The following is a 16,957-nucleotide window of genomic DNA, read 5'->3' as shown; positions in this document are numbered from 1 at the left end:
GTAAGAGGCAAAAACAATGGACAAGAATTAATTAAGCACCAATAGGAAAACTGGTTTGTTCTGATAATTCTAAATGGAGGTTTAAATAAGGCAGGAGCTTTAATTTACAATCATGTTTCGATATAGCTTTCAGTAAGTTATAGCTGGGAATCCACTACCTAGGAGTAAGGCAAGTTCAGTTAGGAGAAAAAGCTCTTTTTTAAAGAAAAAAAAATCATCAAGCCGAAGGATTTGTAACGATTTCAAGTCAAGTGATGAGATGAAATCGTGCCTGTTACCACTCCTCCCCTGCACTCACAGCCGAGCCGTGGCCCCAGCCTGGAAGCAAGCAGTGTGCTGGGCACTCCTAGCTCCGGCCTGCTCTCCACAAGCAGCGAGCAGCAAGAAATCCCTGAGAAATCATGACTGGCCAGTAATGAGCGGCTGAGAAGAAAGTCCTGGGTTAGGTAAGAAGCCCAGACACATCGCAAAAGGAAGCGGAGAAGTAGTGTAAGTAATCTTCTGTGAATCACCAAGCAGAACAATCATGGAAAAAGAGCTTATTATCTGATAGTTACAAGTGTTGGGGAGGGACTGGATCACCAGAGGACATCTGCACAGTGTTTTCATCAGCCTAATTGTGCCAACATTAACATTAGCCAACAGGAACTGAGCTCAGTGTATTAAACAAACTTGCCAGTGTTAACCTGTTAAAACTCTGAGTACTTCACGGAGCCAAGTCCTTTGGTCCACCTGGAGCATGGTGCCGCCAACCAGAGCCATGTCCGTAATCCGTGTATTGTGGCAATTCGTAACGAGACACGGGGTTTCTACTGCTTCCAGTTCAGCCCTCGTCAGTAGTGGTTTCCAGTCCCCGCTGCCTAATGGAAGGCTTTTCTGAAGTTCTTCCAGTCACTGTTGTGACTTCATTTCCTCGCAGACTTGTGATCGCCATCACGATTGGCAAACTGGCCGGCAATAGCAGCAGAGCCTCTGCGGCCGGAGGCGCCTCAGAAACGCAGCAGGCACAAGGGTGAAGGCCCCAGGTCAGTCCCGCAGTCCTGCGGTGATGCAGAAAGCGACCCTGCCGATGTCTGCGCCGTCCCCGCGCTTTTATAACAGTGCTCCTCGGAGCATGGCCCCCACACTTCTTAGGGCGTTGCATTTGGAGGAAAATGTCGAAGACAGTGAACAGCCACAGGCTATGCAGCTTTTGGTGCTCATCAGAAGTATTCACAATTATACAAAGGCACACAAACAGTTTGTGAGTGCCCTTTTTTTTACCGTACTGTGATAGCACAGCACTGGCATTTACACCCTCTGTTCTGCATAGCCAGAGCCTCACCGAATTCGGGTTGCTAACTATTACTGTCTGTCCCACCAGCAGCAGGGCACCAGCGGCTGAACCTCCAGAGACGTTTTGCAGTGCTAGGTCCTTGTGGACTCTTATTTCTGGCAGGATAGCCAGGAATCTCCGTGTCTTTTGTTACTTTTACCTAAGGGTGCAGCCTTTGGCTTGTGCCTGGAGCCTCTTGTTTCAGTGAGCAGCTCACGGAGAGCAGGGAACCGAACTCAACTTTCCTGATTTTTCCCTATTTTTTTTTCTCCTGTCTAATCGTTGGTCTGTAATGAACTTAACAGGGGTCTTTCTTCTAAGGGCAGGCAGCAGAGCTCTGCTGTAAGGTGAGGCAAAGGAAGAAAACAGGGCTTCTCTGGAGCAGGGAATTTTCCCATGCCACGTTAAAACCTAGTCCAGCTGCAGGTCTGAACACTGGTTTGGACAAAAGCAGTTGTCTGAGATGCTCGGTAGAGAAGCAAGTCGACCAGCAGGAGAAGCAAATATTGAATCCAGCTCCAGTGTCCTCTCCCAGGGAAACAGCTTTCTCCTCTGTGACCAGGACTGGCACAGGCAGCTTCCTCCCTCGGCCTTGGTTTTCTTGGCACGTTGTTGATTTTATTGCGTAATTTTTCTCCCGATGGGTCCAATCCCTGACTTTTTTTCAAAAGTATTTGGCAACCTCTTTCTCATTACCATTTTGGTCGCCTCTGTGTTCTGGGGCTGCTCACGGGGTGATGCATTGCTGCTGGGTGACATTTGCAGACACATTACTGACAGGAACAGAGAGCCACAATGATTTCCTGAGGTGAAACTTCCCGCTAATCTGTGTGTGTCTGTGTTTATGAATGTGTTGTTTCTTATTTTTCCTTGGCTTTCGTGTGATGTCCCAGCTGTACAAATTACATCACCATCACCCTGATACAAATTCCAGTTATTCACGCTCCGGACGGCCCTGCTGCTCGTGTCTCAGGGCTGGGGCTGAGCAGTTTCTCATGGTCTCTTCCCAGATTTTGGACACTCGATCCAGGCCCATCGAGTCTGGAAATCAAGGGTTATTTTTACAGACTGCTACCAAGTACTGTGGTGGCTCCACACAGATTATTTAGAGCGCTGCTGCAGTCAGAAAATAATACGCTTTCTTGGTGGGCTTTGGGACCTATATTCCACGATGCACAGGAAACCTCCAGCTTTACAAGTTGGGAGAACTCAGCCTGAGATTTAGGAAGGGAAAAGAAGTTAAGCTGTGATTTCCCTCCTTCCTTGGTGATACCAAACACTTTGATGTTAGTACACTTGTCATTTTGTAAGAATAAATGACGCAGAAGCAGCCGAGCTGACAATGCATTTGCAGGTGACAAGTTTCGGTGTTAATGTAATCTCTCTAAGTGAGCTTTCGAGATACAGTATTCACTTACCCTGAAAAATGCTCCCGCAAAGGATGTGTTTCGTTCCTGACTCCATCAGGGCTCTGGTGAAACAAGAACGGGGTTACAGGAGACTGAGAACAAGGGGCTAAAGCAAAGATACATTACATTGTCTGGTGCTCAGGGAAATGGGGTGAGCACAGAGAGTGGATGTCGGGGGAGCGGTGCGGCTGAGCTGACAAGCTCTCCTCGAGACACCCTTCCCTAGCAGCTAGCCCACACCAAGGCATTAGATTGGAAGGACTCAGTTCTCAGCAGGAAAACAGGAGGTCCCTTTCTGTACCCAATTCACTGGATGGGGCTATGATTAAATGATAAATCAAGCCATTAGTATTTTATATTTATATAAACCATGTATTATATGTCTTTGTTTTAAATATATATTTGTAACACGATAACATTTAACAAGATAAACCCCAGTTTCCAACCCTCTGCTACTTTGCCCCCAAACTCTTCCTATCAAACCCACTAATCCAAACCAGCCCGTGTGGGCTCTCCCTCCCCACACCCCTTAGTGCTCTCAGCTTGCCCAAGTCTCCTCTTGCTCAACTCTCTGCTGAGTCTTAAAGAAACTGAGTTTGTGGACTGGAAGTGGTGGAGGAAAAATGGAAAAGAAGCAGAAGCAGCACATTGCCAAGGAGTATAAAACTTGCTATAGAAAGATTTGATTGAATAAATCCTAAAAAGTATTGATTAACAGAAAGAGCAAGCTTGAACACAAAGCAAGATGCCGTATGATGTGCATGGGAAGTTATCTTTATAGTCTTACCATCGCTAACTGCACAGCCAGCACACTGCAGCACCCTCCCATGCAAAGCTGTCTCAAAGTACTGTGTCATTAACAAAAATGACTGTAAGAATAATAAAGCTATTAATACACAACAATAGCTTAAAATAATACAAGGGCTTTTTTTTCATGTGCAGACAATCTGCTGCAGAATTAGGAAAGTAAGTTGGGATGTCCAAGCCTAGCACAGTGGCTGGTGGTAACAAGCTGAGAGCTCAAAGCGCCCTGGATAAAAGTCCTACGTGCGCTGTGCTGCATTCCTCCAGGAACCAAGGCAGGCTGGGGAGGAGGCTGCGGGAAGCAAGAAAGGCAGCATGCAAGCCAACAAGAAGCTGTTGAACGAGAGCTGTTCCGTGACCGTGCTCATTTATAATGACACTTTCATGGGTTTTACTGTCTGGAGAGGGACATTTTTTTTCTATGGAAATAGAACATGCGAGTGGAACCAAAAGCAAGGAGAACAGCAAATCACACCGGCGTAATGGGACTGGCTCTTTCAGGATACCAACTACATTTTTGCTTTGGCTGCAGATCAAATTGTGGGTAGAAGCTCTCTCTCTGTCCAGATGAGTCTTCCATTTCTAGCTAGCTGCCCGCCTCGCCATTTCCGTCTAACACTTGCTAATACAGCAATGTCCTCCGTACCGTATTTTCGTCTCCCTGTCATTACTGCCTCTGCAGTTTGTCACTTGCGGTCCATCGCTCCCCTTTCCCATTCTAACTGAGAGATTCCTCGTAACAGAGATGAAGTGCTGGATTTGATGGGCCAAATCCATTTTCTTACTTGTCATGGCTTGTCATGGTAGGATACACAGTGTCACGATCGTCGTCTGTTTCTGCTGAGTCTTACAGAAACCCAGGCGTTTCCTCAGCCCCTTCTATGCACTTTGTTTACCCAACCTAAAAACACAACAAGAGTCTCAACACCCTGGACTGTCATTATGGCAACTGCCCTTTTAATTAAAAACAGAGTTCTGTACTGCATCAGCAGGAAAAAAGAAAAAAAAGATTTGTTTTCTCAATTTGATATGTGGTGTGGGACACCGACCTATGAATTTAGGCCAATAAACTTCCCTTTTTCACAAGTAGAACTTTCATTATTTCATTTTCTGTTTATAATTCTTAAAAAAACGGAAATATCCTAAAGGTAATATTCAAAACAAAAATGCTACAAAAAAAGCATAAAATATAGATTTTTTTAATGCTGTTAATTAGAGTCATAAAATTTCAGAGCAGAAAATTTCCATTTGAATGACTCACGTTATTAAGTACAGGACTGTATGTTCCCATGGCTCAGCAACCTTAGCAAATATATCATTAGTGGTCCACAGAGAGAGAAGGGATACTTTGGTGTTGGTGTTCTTATTTTCAGCAGCTTAACAAATTAATGATATAACTGTCATTAGTTTTCCATAAATGTTATCGTTACCCCTGCCAGAGTGTGATCGGAGATGCAAGGGGAAGTGATTCACATGACAGGCTGTGATTCACGTTGACTGACTTTCCATAGTCCGTCAAAATCCAATCCACATCATGAAAGGCTGAGAATTATTAATATATTACATATGCTTAAGAGCCATCTCAGACAGACTCCCTGCCATGAATCGACACGTTACAATTCTTTGATATTTCCTGCCTTTTTAATGCAACATGAAACATCAATGGGAGGAAAAGTAAAAGGTGTTGGGTCTCTTGGAACTTTCTCTGTTCAGAAGGAGGTTAACATTGCACAGCACTACTTAAATCACGGCATTAGTCTTGTGTTGGGTCTCAGAAGCATGACTGTGTGGACCTGTGCAGTGCTATTTCGTGCCTATACCTGTCTGCAGGTGCTGTGATTGCGGTCTGTTGGTTTGAGTCCTCATCCTCAGGGCCTGATCCTCATCTACCTGAACATTAACAGTTCAGCTCCTCCAGCCGAATAGCTGGGGAGGTTACTGCCCACGTTACCGGTAAGCTGTGGCTGTGTATGCTCAAGTACAGATTCATATGACACAGGAAAATGCCACACGTGACAAGACCTCAGAACCCTCTTCTTCCCCCCATCATCCCTCAGCTACTTGCCATTTATTTGTAGACCATATTGGTCCAGGCTATGGCCTGCAATCCCATTCTGCCCCCAGCCCTGGCTTGTTACCAGGCACCCAGCTGGTACTTGCTGGACCTGATCCTAACCTTTCCATGTGGATTGACTTCTTGGCCTTGGCTTTGCCTTGCTGCTGTAAGGCTGCATTCTGCTCTGGGCTCTTGGCCGAAGCTGGCTATGATCTCTGGGCCTGCCCTGCTCACCTTTTTCAGACACTGGGGGACTGGGTCCTAGTTTAATGACATAACAGATAATGTGAAGAACAACATCTTTATCTCGAATTTGCTATCTGCTAGCTTCGTATGACACCTATTAATTCCTGAAGTGACGTACAATGAGCAATCAGCTCTTATTCACCTTCTGCATGTCACCTGACACTGTAGGCTTCTGCCACACTATTTCTTCAGGCACTTTTTCTTGGGCTGAAGAGTCATGGTTTACTTGTTTATTCCATCTATGCACACAGATATGTAGGCACAAGCATGCACACTCACACCCCCGTTTATTAGTACTGAGCTTAACTAAGAGATGAGAGATGCTCAAGAACTTGTGCCTTTGTAGCTTAGGTGATTTCGTATCTGAAGGTGTATCTTTGTTGGTCTGGTTTTAAACCCTTGCAGGCTCTGTTATGCAAATCAGACAAAAAAAGTGCAATAACATGACTTATTTAGTGATGTCTTGGCAGACCTGCTGGGCAGCATTTAGGGAAGCACTTGTTTCTCCCTGGTCAACAGGGCTGCTCTGTTATGAGATGCTTTGTTCCTTTTTCCCTTTACTGTGTAAGTGGCAATAACTTAGAGAAGAAATAGTGCAAAGTCCTAAACATTAATAATTGATCTGTACAATGCAGAATCACTATTTTTCCTAGTAATTGGTTTTTGGTCCCTACAAAGTCTTCTAAATGAAGAACAGATGAGTTATGCAATTAAAACTAAAAAGGGTGTAGATTATAGCTGACAAATCAAGCTCAAGTACTATTCCATTATGCTCCAATACATACATCAAGGTCAGTTTTTGGAGAACAGAGCACAGCCCAGGCTTTCAAGTTGGATACAGAACCAGTTGCAAAAGGAATCTACTGTACTGGGAGCTGCTGAATGCTTAGCTCGTGTTGGAGCTTGTCCTTAAAGGACGCCTGTGTGATCTGTGCGGCACGCACCGTTCCACCTGAACGTACGCACTGGGAAGGAGGTGATGGGAGCGGGGTCAGCATTCACCACTGTGTTCCTGAGGGGGACAGAGACGGGAGCAGGGAGAGGCAGCACCGAGCTCTCAGCCTGTGCAACTTGTGTTTTGTAGTAAACATCCACTAAAGTTCCCACTCCAATAATAATAATAAAAAAAAGCCTCTCTGATTTAGCAAAGAACTTACTGGCAGCTGTAAATGTGGCTTCGTGACTGAGCAGTGTCACAACAGCTCAAGAGATGTCAGGACGTGAAGCTGCTGAGAGGTTTTTCTCCGGTCAGCTTAAAACTATGTTAGTTAAAATAACTGCTTCCTACCCCTGGCTCTGCAGTGACCCGCTGCTTCTGAAAGGAGTGGGGCCTTTCGCCTCCCCCTGGTTTTCGAGCTGTTCCCCTGGTGACTGTGCCTGCTGTTAGCAAGCCGAGATTAACGGGCTGTCCTCTCTAACACGACACTTCAGAGAAAGGAGGACACACATCAACTGCTAGTGTGAAAACACCCTGCGCTGTGAAAACAACTGCCTCCTCACCCTGGGAGCGTAGCTGGCTGTGAGGTACTCGGAAGTGAGTCTCGTGGATGTGGCAGAGCTAGTGCTCGCTTGGTTATGCTGTCTGCATCATCTGACCAACATCTGTCAGCCAAGCTAAAGCTCTGTAAGCTTTGTGCCCTGCTACTACTGCTCGCGGTACAGCATGGCCGAGGGGGAGGTCAGGGCTGCAGCGCTGGTAGTGAGCTCCTGCTTCTCGTCAGCTAGTTGTAGTTTTTCCTCATTATTTGCTACTAGTATAAACAAAAAACAGCCTCCATGGCAACGTAGCCATTTACTTTTCAACTTCTCAAAATAGGAATAATTTAACGTTTTTTTTTTCTTCCCATTTTATATTTTAGAAGCTTACACAGGCAAATGTGGGCATGTTCTGGCAATTAATAATCAGCTGAGTCAGAGGTCTTCGAGGGAGCTTGTAATAAAGCGCCAGGAAGGATCTTCCTCTTTTATATTTAAGTTCTTGTATCCGGAATGAAATCTGCATTGCTCAGCACAGCAGCTTTGCCTTTTTGGGATATATCAAACAGATCCATGTGATTGTTTCAAATGAGATGCTTTTCCTATTGCCTTTGACAGTTAAAAATGAGGTACCTCGGTTTTTACTAGCTGCAGTGTGAGTTGTACAAGTCTGAACCGGTGAACCTGCCCCCAGGGCGTGTTCCACCAGCCTGCCTCTATGCGCCCTACAGCTACACCAGTCCAATAAATTTCTTCTAGTTTAGAGTAACTAACAAGCAAAAAGATCAATTGGTTTATGTTGGGAATGGGATGTGAATACGTACTGATGGGTCACCCCAGTTCTCCAAACCCTGCTCTCCTTGTCTCCTTTCCCCATTCTTAGGTGGGCTCCTTGGCTGCAAACCAGATCCCTCCAGCAGGAAAACGCAGGCAGAGACATGTTGGGGAAGACTTCTTTGCAAAGGCTCTGCCTCTGCTGCACAGTACCAGGAAAATAAGATTGTACTACTCTTAAAAATGAAGGACTTGTTCCTATAGACCTTTGTCCATGACCCTAAATACCCACTTGCAAATGCACGAGTGGAATGGCTGAACGTGATGCTAGCAAAAACTGTCATAGTAACAGCACGAGCACCTACACGCCCATTTGAAGCATACACTTCATTATTTTTCAGGGTAAAATACCTGACCTGAAGTCATGATGTGGGGAAAAGGATCCTGAAAATACATAGGCTAAATCTAGGCTCAGGACTTGAATTTGGCTCTGCCACTTCACTGCCATGAGTCAGGTAAAGGATAGTATGAGCAAGGGCATCACTTAGCTCAGTAAGCTGACACAGTTCCTTACAGACGTTATCATCCCGGCCTCCTTATCTGGTGCCATCTGCTCAATTCCAGTGATATTTTTAGCGTGCGTTCACAGAACAGTTTTTCCAGTCTGGCTGCCTGACCCTTCGGTCTCCTAACAATGCAGCTGCAATGGAAGTGGTGCACAAGCAAAGGCTGTCAGTGAAGTGGGATTTCTTCCAGATCCCAGAATAACCCCCAAATTTGACCAATCCTGTCCCCTTGGAGCTGTTTTCTAATGACTCAAGCTGGGAGGCTTTTTCTGTAAGGTTCTATTAACCTATAAATGGCTGCAGCTCAGCTTTGAAGTTAACACTTCATTAAGATTAATTGGGGAAGTTCACACCTCTGCTGGGAGTTTGTCTAGCAGACTCAGCGAGACAGAAGTGCGCTGATTTACACACTGATGCCTGGCGCTGTAGCCACACAGGCAAGGGTAGCGACTGGCTAAAGAACTGTGCAAGAGCTGAAAAATGACCCTGCTTCCCTGGGCTTGGCTCCTCCTGAACCTAATAAAGCGAGTGGAAGCTGATGGCAACGGTCCTGGACTTGCAGTACACTTTCAGGTGCTGGTCCCAGGGCATTAAATGACCAGAGACGCAGATTAAACCTTTTTACTGGTGGTGGATAAACAAAGAGGTAAAATTTTCCATTCTGCTGCTGCTGCCCAGTAGGAGCTGGAGATTATTCACTGTGAGGAGAAGGGAAGCAGGGCTGGAGCCTGCTGACACAGGCGGTGTCCGGTGCACCGTGTCCATGGGAGAGCTCCCAGGAGGATGAGGGAGGAGGAAGGCTGTGTAATTCTGTCTCTTCCCCATGTGTCAGGCCATGTGACGGGAAGGATGAACCCTGCAACGCATCAAGTCCATCAAGGACGAGGAACGCCAATGCCCTTCTAGCCTCGGGTGTATCTGGGAGCATTATTGTTGCCTTCAAACTGGTGGTGCTTGCAACAAGCAGAAATCAAAACTGGAAACAAATCAAGTAGGCTTTAAATTTCTTGTCTGGGAAGGAAGTTTTTGAAAAGCTTTACCTGTCAAAGTCCTTCTTTTTTTTTTTTTAATGGAGATAAGTGTGTGTCAGCATCTTCACCAAAAAAGAAAAGTACAAAAACAATCAACAGCCCCTACGTCACGCTTGCAAAGGAAAACAGGCTGAAATCTCTAGCTGCTCTTCTGTCCTCCCTGGCTCTGCTGCTGCCAACTGCCCCTTGCCAGAATCCTGCTGCTCCAGCTCAGTGTAATATCTCAGTGCAAATTACAGAGAGTTTTGGTTAATATGCCCGACCTTAAATTGTGGTCCGGGCAGGTGTGCTGCCAGCTCCGCTAGAGGCTGTAGCCTTCAGCAGCGAGGCAGCACAAGTCCCTGCAGTTTCCTCATTTTGTCTTTCTCCACGTGATGATTCTTTCAGTCCAGTAAATCAGCAGCGGCTGTCTGAGGTCAAATGGTCATTTCTGTAGGATTTGTAGACGATGGGCATTCAGAGTGTCCCACGTAAAAGAAACTCTCAAACAAATGGACACTTAACCCATACATCAAGTCATGAGCAGTTACTTGTTCACGTCTGGGATACACCTGATTCGCTGTGGTGGTGTGTTTGTCCTGCTGAGGACAGATAGCTGTGACCAGTAATACCTTAAAATCACCATTTTCTGACACATCCCTACACTAAAATAGCAGAGGTAATGATGGTTACAACAGCACTTGGGAAGAGCTGCGTGGTGAAGCCCTTCTCTCTTGTCAACGCATGGAGAAATGGAGTTTCAGAGCTACGACGGTGTCATGCATGGCATAGTAAATAAGTCAGATCTTAGACTACGTCAAAGTTCATATGCAGACCAGATCTTGCCTGTACTCAGTTCTCATTCTGAAGAGCAGACGAGCTGTGAAGCCCCACACAACGCTGCACATAAGCCACAGCTGAAGTGGTTTAAGTGAACTCTCCAATCTAGCAGTGGCTACCTTCCACAGCAATGACAGTGTGGTGCTTTCCATAATACCGGGTCAGCATTTTGAAAGGGTTATGATTAGCTGTGATATGACAAAATAAACAATGGTGCGTAGTGTTTGCACAACGGCTTTCATACTTACTGCTTTGTGCAAGATAAGCTTGTGGCCTGAAGCTAGGAGAAACATCCCTTGTAGCACAGTCAGCTTCTTTGATACTTCTTTATCTTTTTACTGTGTTTATTGCTGGCAGAAAACAAGAGTAAATGTATAGATAAACTTCAGGGTCTTATCATCTTGGCTAGAGGGATAATCCTGGCTCCATTCATGTAAACAGCTACATTCCTTCTGATTCCATTTGGACCAGGGTTTCATCTCCCTGCATACTTTTTTTCCTCTATTTGCAGTCCTTGAAGTAATTACAGACTGCTGCCTACCACCTGCATTCCACCGGGTGCAGGGATTGCAGCTGAATGCTCAGCAGAGCTCAGAGAGAAATGTCCCCACCTTAGATGTTCACATCTGTAGTGTTTCTGCGGTGGGGGACCCGTGAACAAGGACAAAAACTCATCTCACAGGAGGGAGCTGCTGGGGGAAACGGCAGCTCTGGCTGCAAACCTGTCCTCTGATGTGGCTGCTAAAATAGGCCTGGTTCCCTGCGTTACCAGCGGAGCACAAAGTCTCATATCTGATGTCAGACAGACAGAGATGAGCATTACATCTTAAAGTTTTAGTATCTCTTTTTTTTCTATGGGACTGGAACCTTATTTTAAAAAATAAATAGATAGAAAGTTAGCAACCAGGGATCCACTGCCCTACTTCTACATATAAATCCTCTGTCTGTTGTGCTATCATAGCTTCATAACTTGTAGGGATATTTCCAGCTCCATGAAATGATCTTTGGTCTCTATGGCTCACACAGGTGGAAATTCAACATATACACTTATGTCTATTTTTTTCAAAACGTTTCCTATTTTTCTGGACAAATATTTGTAGAAATGAAGGTTAAGACACTGGCTCTACAAGAGCTCGAAATCCTCTACTTGTTTACAGGTCAGATACAGTTCAAGCATCCACAGCACAAACCACCCTGCCACTGACCTTAGCTGGCTGGTGCTCCCAACCACGATCACTTTAATGGGGACTGGGCTATGTGTAGAAGTTGTCTGTAGGAGTCTGGGCTCTCTGGGTGTAATGAGAGGTCCTGCTCCACCTCCAAAGTAACCCAGAGCTCCATGGTAGTTCTAATTTCTACCTCCTGTGTTATTAACATCTGGAAGGCCAGATTTTAGCTATCTGAGTCTGACTTGAGAGAGGTATCCTGCTCTTGAAGGTCACGCAGAGCTACTTACAGGTCAGGCTCTAAAGGATTCACTAGCCCAGGCTGGGCTAACCAAATAAGATCCCTTCTGACCAGAAGACTTCATGCGTAAGGAAGCAATGTCCTGTGTTACACGATCCATCAGTAAGACGGTACTTCCCCAGACGTAATGCCCTTGGTAGCATCGCAGGGGAGCTTTGCTTCTCTTGGACTCTGGTGATTATGACCTGTAGCACTGGTTAGAGGTGCTCCTACCAGGGCAAGAACAGGTGCATTTCTGCTTTACTTAGTTGAAAAGAGTCCCTTCCTGCTCCTTCTGTCCAGTGGGAAGCAGCACGTGTCCCTTCAAAAAGCTCTGTCAGTTCGTGGGGCGAGAGCAGAACTCAAATACTGCAGCTGAGTTGATTGCCCTGAAGATCGGGAGGAGTCCCATGGGATGCAGGCAAGGTGGAAAAGCACTGCTTAACTGACCTGATAGGTTGTCCCAACAGAGTCTTTATTCTAAAACAGTTTTCACATTTCCTGATATAAAAACCTAAAACAGTGGTGAAAGACTGTTTTCTTTATTTGTTTGTTTGTTTGTGTGTTTTTTGGAGGGGCTGGGGCAGAATTTGTCTAGATCACCCAACCTGAAAATGTACGTCTGTGAAATCAGTCAGGAAAGTAGCCGAATTCCTTGCTATAGCTCTTGGAAATTGTTATAGAAGGAAAGCCAGATTATTTCTATAGAGGCTGTGTTATCATCAGAAATGGTCTGGAAAAAGCATGTTAAGATCTGTGTTTGATTTATTCTAGGACCTGGGGTTCAAGTTCAAATCCAAATCAGGATTAAAGAGGATTAGAGTATTCAGCAGGAGATCTTGGCTTCAAATGACAGAAACAGCGAGAGATCTAGCTGGCTTTGGTGATAGGCCAGGTTCTTAAATCACCTTGATTTTGCACACCTCTTCTTACAGATAATTGAAGCCATATTGTGTTACATACATGTGGCATAAATTTCTATTGATAACATGTGTTTACCTTGAGAAATTATATTTGTGCCCTGTAACAGAGACAAAGAAGCTCCTTCTTTGAATCCGTGATATCCTCCTTCCAGCTCCTGTCAAACAGCAGAGGCCTAATTTGGATTCCAGTGATGAGGAATAACCTGATATTTTGCTTACGTTAGGGAATGAAAGGCTAATTCTATACATCAATTCTATGCTGCTTGCTGGTTTGTTGAAGGCATTTTACCACACAGATGGCGAGGGATTTTCAAAAATACAAGAGAGGCCTGTATATTATTTGTTTTAACTTTTTCTTTCAACTTTTTTTCATTAAGTTCCCAGATGACTGCACACTCCTGAATGCAGCAATCTGTTTAATCGAGTTTTAGCCTTCCTTTTCCTGTTTTGCTGTGTACTTTTTATTCCATGCCAGTAGCTATTGAGGCAACACTGTGGATCCATTATCTGTTTCAGGCCTCTTGGAATATATGTGTTGGCTTTGCTCTGTGTGCATGCATGAGAGAGATGGAATAAACATACATGTGGCCAATTAGTACACTTAAATTAATGAAGAGCAATCTATGAAACTCCTTTTCCTGAGAATTTGGAAATACCGAGGATGTTTGCCATGTAGCCTTCAAAAACTTCAAACGCAGCTATAAGGTCACAGTCTAATACTCCCTTCTGTATACTTACGCCTTTTCTAAAAATATTTCCCAACTTAATCTTCAGTATATGGAACAGGAGGGCAGAGGGGGGACTGCAGTGTTTACGACCAAAGTGCAAAGACGAGGAAGAAAATTAAACCCACAAAAAGCAAATCTTTTGATCTCTGCCTCATTTTCCTCATTATAAACTTAACAGTACCAGCAGTTATGTTTTAACTAAACACTGAGTTTATGGACCCATGACTCTGTCTATAGATAACGGAAGGTCAAGAGGAACTCTATTTCTGCCTTTGCTTTTGCAGCTTTTCCTTGAATTGGGACACCCAAACAAGTCAGTGGGAGTCTAAACAACACCGCTGGTTTGGATGGGTCGCTCCTTGTACTAGGTAGGATATGATCAAAGATGTCTGCTCTGGAAATACGCAATCCTGATAGGAAAGTCTCGGTAACATCACAGGTAGAAGGGCCTCTCATCCTAACAGAGCCTCAGCTCGTGCTACGCGTCCCGAGAGCCAGCAGTGCCCAAGGGACTCCCTGAAGGGTTGTTTCAAAATGCCAACCTCTCACATCGCATCCTCCACATGCAATGACTGAAGTCTTCAGGAAACTCAAGTGCACCAAGAAAGCATTTTAGGTGTGCAATGAGGAGGTCAAAGACAGATCAGAGCCTCCAAAGAAGAAATAAAATATGATCTAGTCTGCAACAGGTACTGGGACCATCCAAAACAAAACAAAAAAATCTTCTCTGTGCTTTTTCACACAGCACAGAAAAAATAATGTAGATTCTCCCTGAAACCCCTCTGAGGCATATAAATAATTATTAGCTCAGCACTGGACACCAAGGAGGACTTGCGTTAGGGCAACGCGCAGAGGACAACAGCTCAAACGAGTGAGTCTACTGCAGAAGCAGGCATGTCCCTTATCACAGCTAGTCATTTATAATTTAGGGACTACGTTCACAACTAGTTCTGAACTGGTTCCAAAAATAAAAGGAAAAGAAAAAATAACAGTTCCCGAGAAGTCAGTGTTCTGGCTCTGACTGACGTTGGCTACAAACATGCCTGGGTGAAGAGCACGGAGCTGAATCTGGAGTTTAAGCACAGACAGGTCTTTTCAAAGAGTCCTGCAGTTAAGCAACACTTTTCACCCTTGGGAAGTCTCCCTTCCAAGCACTTCCATCATTCCACATGGGCTCCTTTCAAAGTAAGCTGTTGGCTGTTGCCAGTGTTTTTTCCTTCATTTTTACTCCTTTTGAAGATTTTGGGATGTCTGGGGAAGCTGCTGCATTCATTTTCCCAGGCGTTTCAAGTTCAGAAATGCTTTCACCTGAAAAGGTTTTATCCTGATGGAGAATTAATTCCAGCTTTATTTGTGGAAGAAAGTGATCTGTATACAAAGTGAAGGATGACCGGCTTCTTTTCAGAAGCAGCAATTCTGAACTGAGATCTGTTCGGGCATTCTGGATATCTGCATGTCAGCGTGCAGAAAAAGCAAGCAAATCTAAATGAGTGTTCCTGAAAACAGCACGGGAAGGAAAATATTTTGTACATACCCTAAAAAGACCTGTTTATAAGGCTCGGGACAGCAAGAGCCCAGTACCAGCCTAGATGACAGAGAAGTATTGGACTTCCACAGCAGGAGATGAGAACTCGCCGGGTTTGGCACCCTTCCCTCCTGGGTCACAGCCGTACCCAGGGCAGCTGGCCGGGCACCGTGCTGTCACCTGCTGGTTCTGCCATCAGCACCAGAGGCAGCACGGTTCACAAACATACAGTCAGAGCTAACACAAAGTAGATGTACTGTTGACTCTATCAGAAGAGATTTATAATTAGGCTGACCCTTCAGCTATGAGGGAGAGTTTGGGGGCAGGGGAAAGGATGGATGGATGGAGTTTGCCAAGGATCACGACACAGAAGTTGAGAGGAGGGCTAACAGGCAGCAGAGGAACTAGCGGAGTTCTCAAGGAAAGATAAATAATGGATAGATGCCACAAAGACAGAAATATGCAGCTTTTGCTGTCTAGAGGAAACAACTATTTATACTAGCCATGTACCTACAAGCCAGACCATCACGATCAGACTCTTCCTGCTTAGATTCCACCAAGATGCCTAGCTGAGTGTTTTGTTTCAGCTGCACCTCAGCATCCAGAAGCACTTAAGTTTTAGAAAACTCCTTCAGGTGAAATCAAGGCTGCATAAATCTGAGCTGAAACGCAGGAAGCCTTCCTGAACCCCACGCTGTGCGGTTTGCGCACCCATGCATGTGAGTGCACGCATGTGCTCATCGGGGAAACAAAAAGGAGGAACTGAGGCAGCAGACACATGACTCAGGGTGTGGGTGAGACTGGAAACATAACCCCGGGATTGCGGGATTATCAGCAACCTCAGATCTTCGTTCTGCAGCAGCTGGGCCACCTCCCAGCACAAAATGCTGCAGGCAACGCTTGTGCTCAGGAGTCAGTTACCTATGGGAGCAGGTAGGGGATTAGTGACCTGCTAGGGTTTCATGTCTGTCAACAGGGTGAACACTGCAGCTAGTCAGAAATATTTAATGAGAGGAAACAATGCAGCTTTTTCTGTTCCACACCGCAAGTCCCTTGTAGCTGAACTGAAGGGGAATTGTTTCTCTTTGACAGAACGCAGCGTGCGATGTGCCTGCAGGAGATGTGGCTCTAACTCGTTACCGCACGCGTCGGGCTGCGTTGCTGCGTGCTGGCTGAGCCTCCAGCCTTCGTCCCCCTCCTGCCACCGGACTGCAGCACACCACCCTGCGCTTGTGCCACTCAGTCTTGTGCCATGTGAAACCAGTCGGAGTTATCTGGCTGGAGGGAAGAAAAAAAAAACCAGCACATTCTTAGGAATGCTGTTCTTCAGCCAGATCAATTTCCTGACCTGACTCGCAGCGCTGATGTGAAAAACAGCAGGGCTGGCACAGCCGGGAGGGCAGCACACAGGGGTAGGAACCGGCAGAGAAGAGCAGCCGTGTCTTAACTCCGAATTGCTGCCGAAGACTTTGCACCATGAAGCTACAGCGGAGCTGCAGTCTGGGGGATAAGGCTCAGCCGAACCAAACGTGTGTTCTGGGCGACGCAGAAATACTGCAGCTCTTTTTTTACATCCGTCTTTGAAGTGAGGGGCATGAACTTCGGCTTGCATTTTTCACCCAGCGAGATCTTACTATTCCACTAAACAGCTTATTTCCACCAATGTAATTAATCAGGAGATGGCAAACGCTCACTTTGTTTCATCCCAGGTTTAAAATCCTATTCATCTCCCTGGCCTGTGGAGGCTCTCCCCACATGGCGTGGTATGGGCAGCGCATGTGCTTGTGCTTTCAGTTATCGGCTCCACAAACACACATTCTTTAAAGAAACATCCTAAAG

General features: G+C 45.5%; 1 protein-coding gene across 37 annotated transcripts in view; it reads right to left on the bottom strand.

Moving 5' to 3' along the window:
• Positions 1–16,957, bottom strand: part of LOC310904328 (uncharacterized protein) — a gene marked incomplete at its 3' end in the record, with an annotated part of 56,089 nt that overhangs the window by 29,830 nt on the left and 9,302 nt on the right. For 14 of the 37 annotated variants that reach the window (XR_014588216.1, XR_014588217.1, XR_014588218.1 and 11 more), the window contains exon 4: positions 2,734–2,786. The exons of 19 other annotated variants lie outside the window; for them this stretch is intronic. Coding sequence is in view for 3 of the 18 variants with exons in the window: in XM_083848879.1 (XP_083705005.1) it covers positions 2,254–2,356; positions 2,734–2,786 (156 nt within the window). 4 more of the 37 variants (XM_083848879.1, XM_083848884.1, XR_014588230.1 and 1 more) reach the window with 3 other exon arrangements.

Source organism: Anser anser (genome assembly GCF_964211835.1).
Source record: "Anser anser genome assembly, chromosome: 9".
NCBI classification, from domain to species: domain Eukaryota; kingdom Metazoa; phylum Chordata; class Aves; order Anseriformes; family Anatidae; genus Anser; species Anser anser.
The sequence above is the reverse complement of the archived record's forward strand: the minus strand, read 5'-3'. Positions and strand labels throughout refer to the sequence as shown.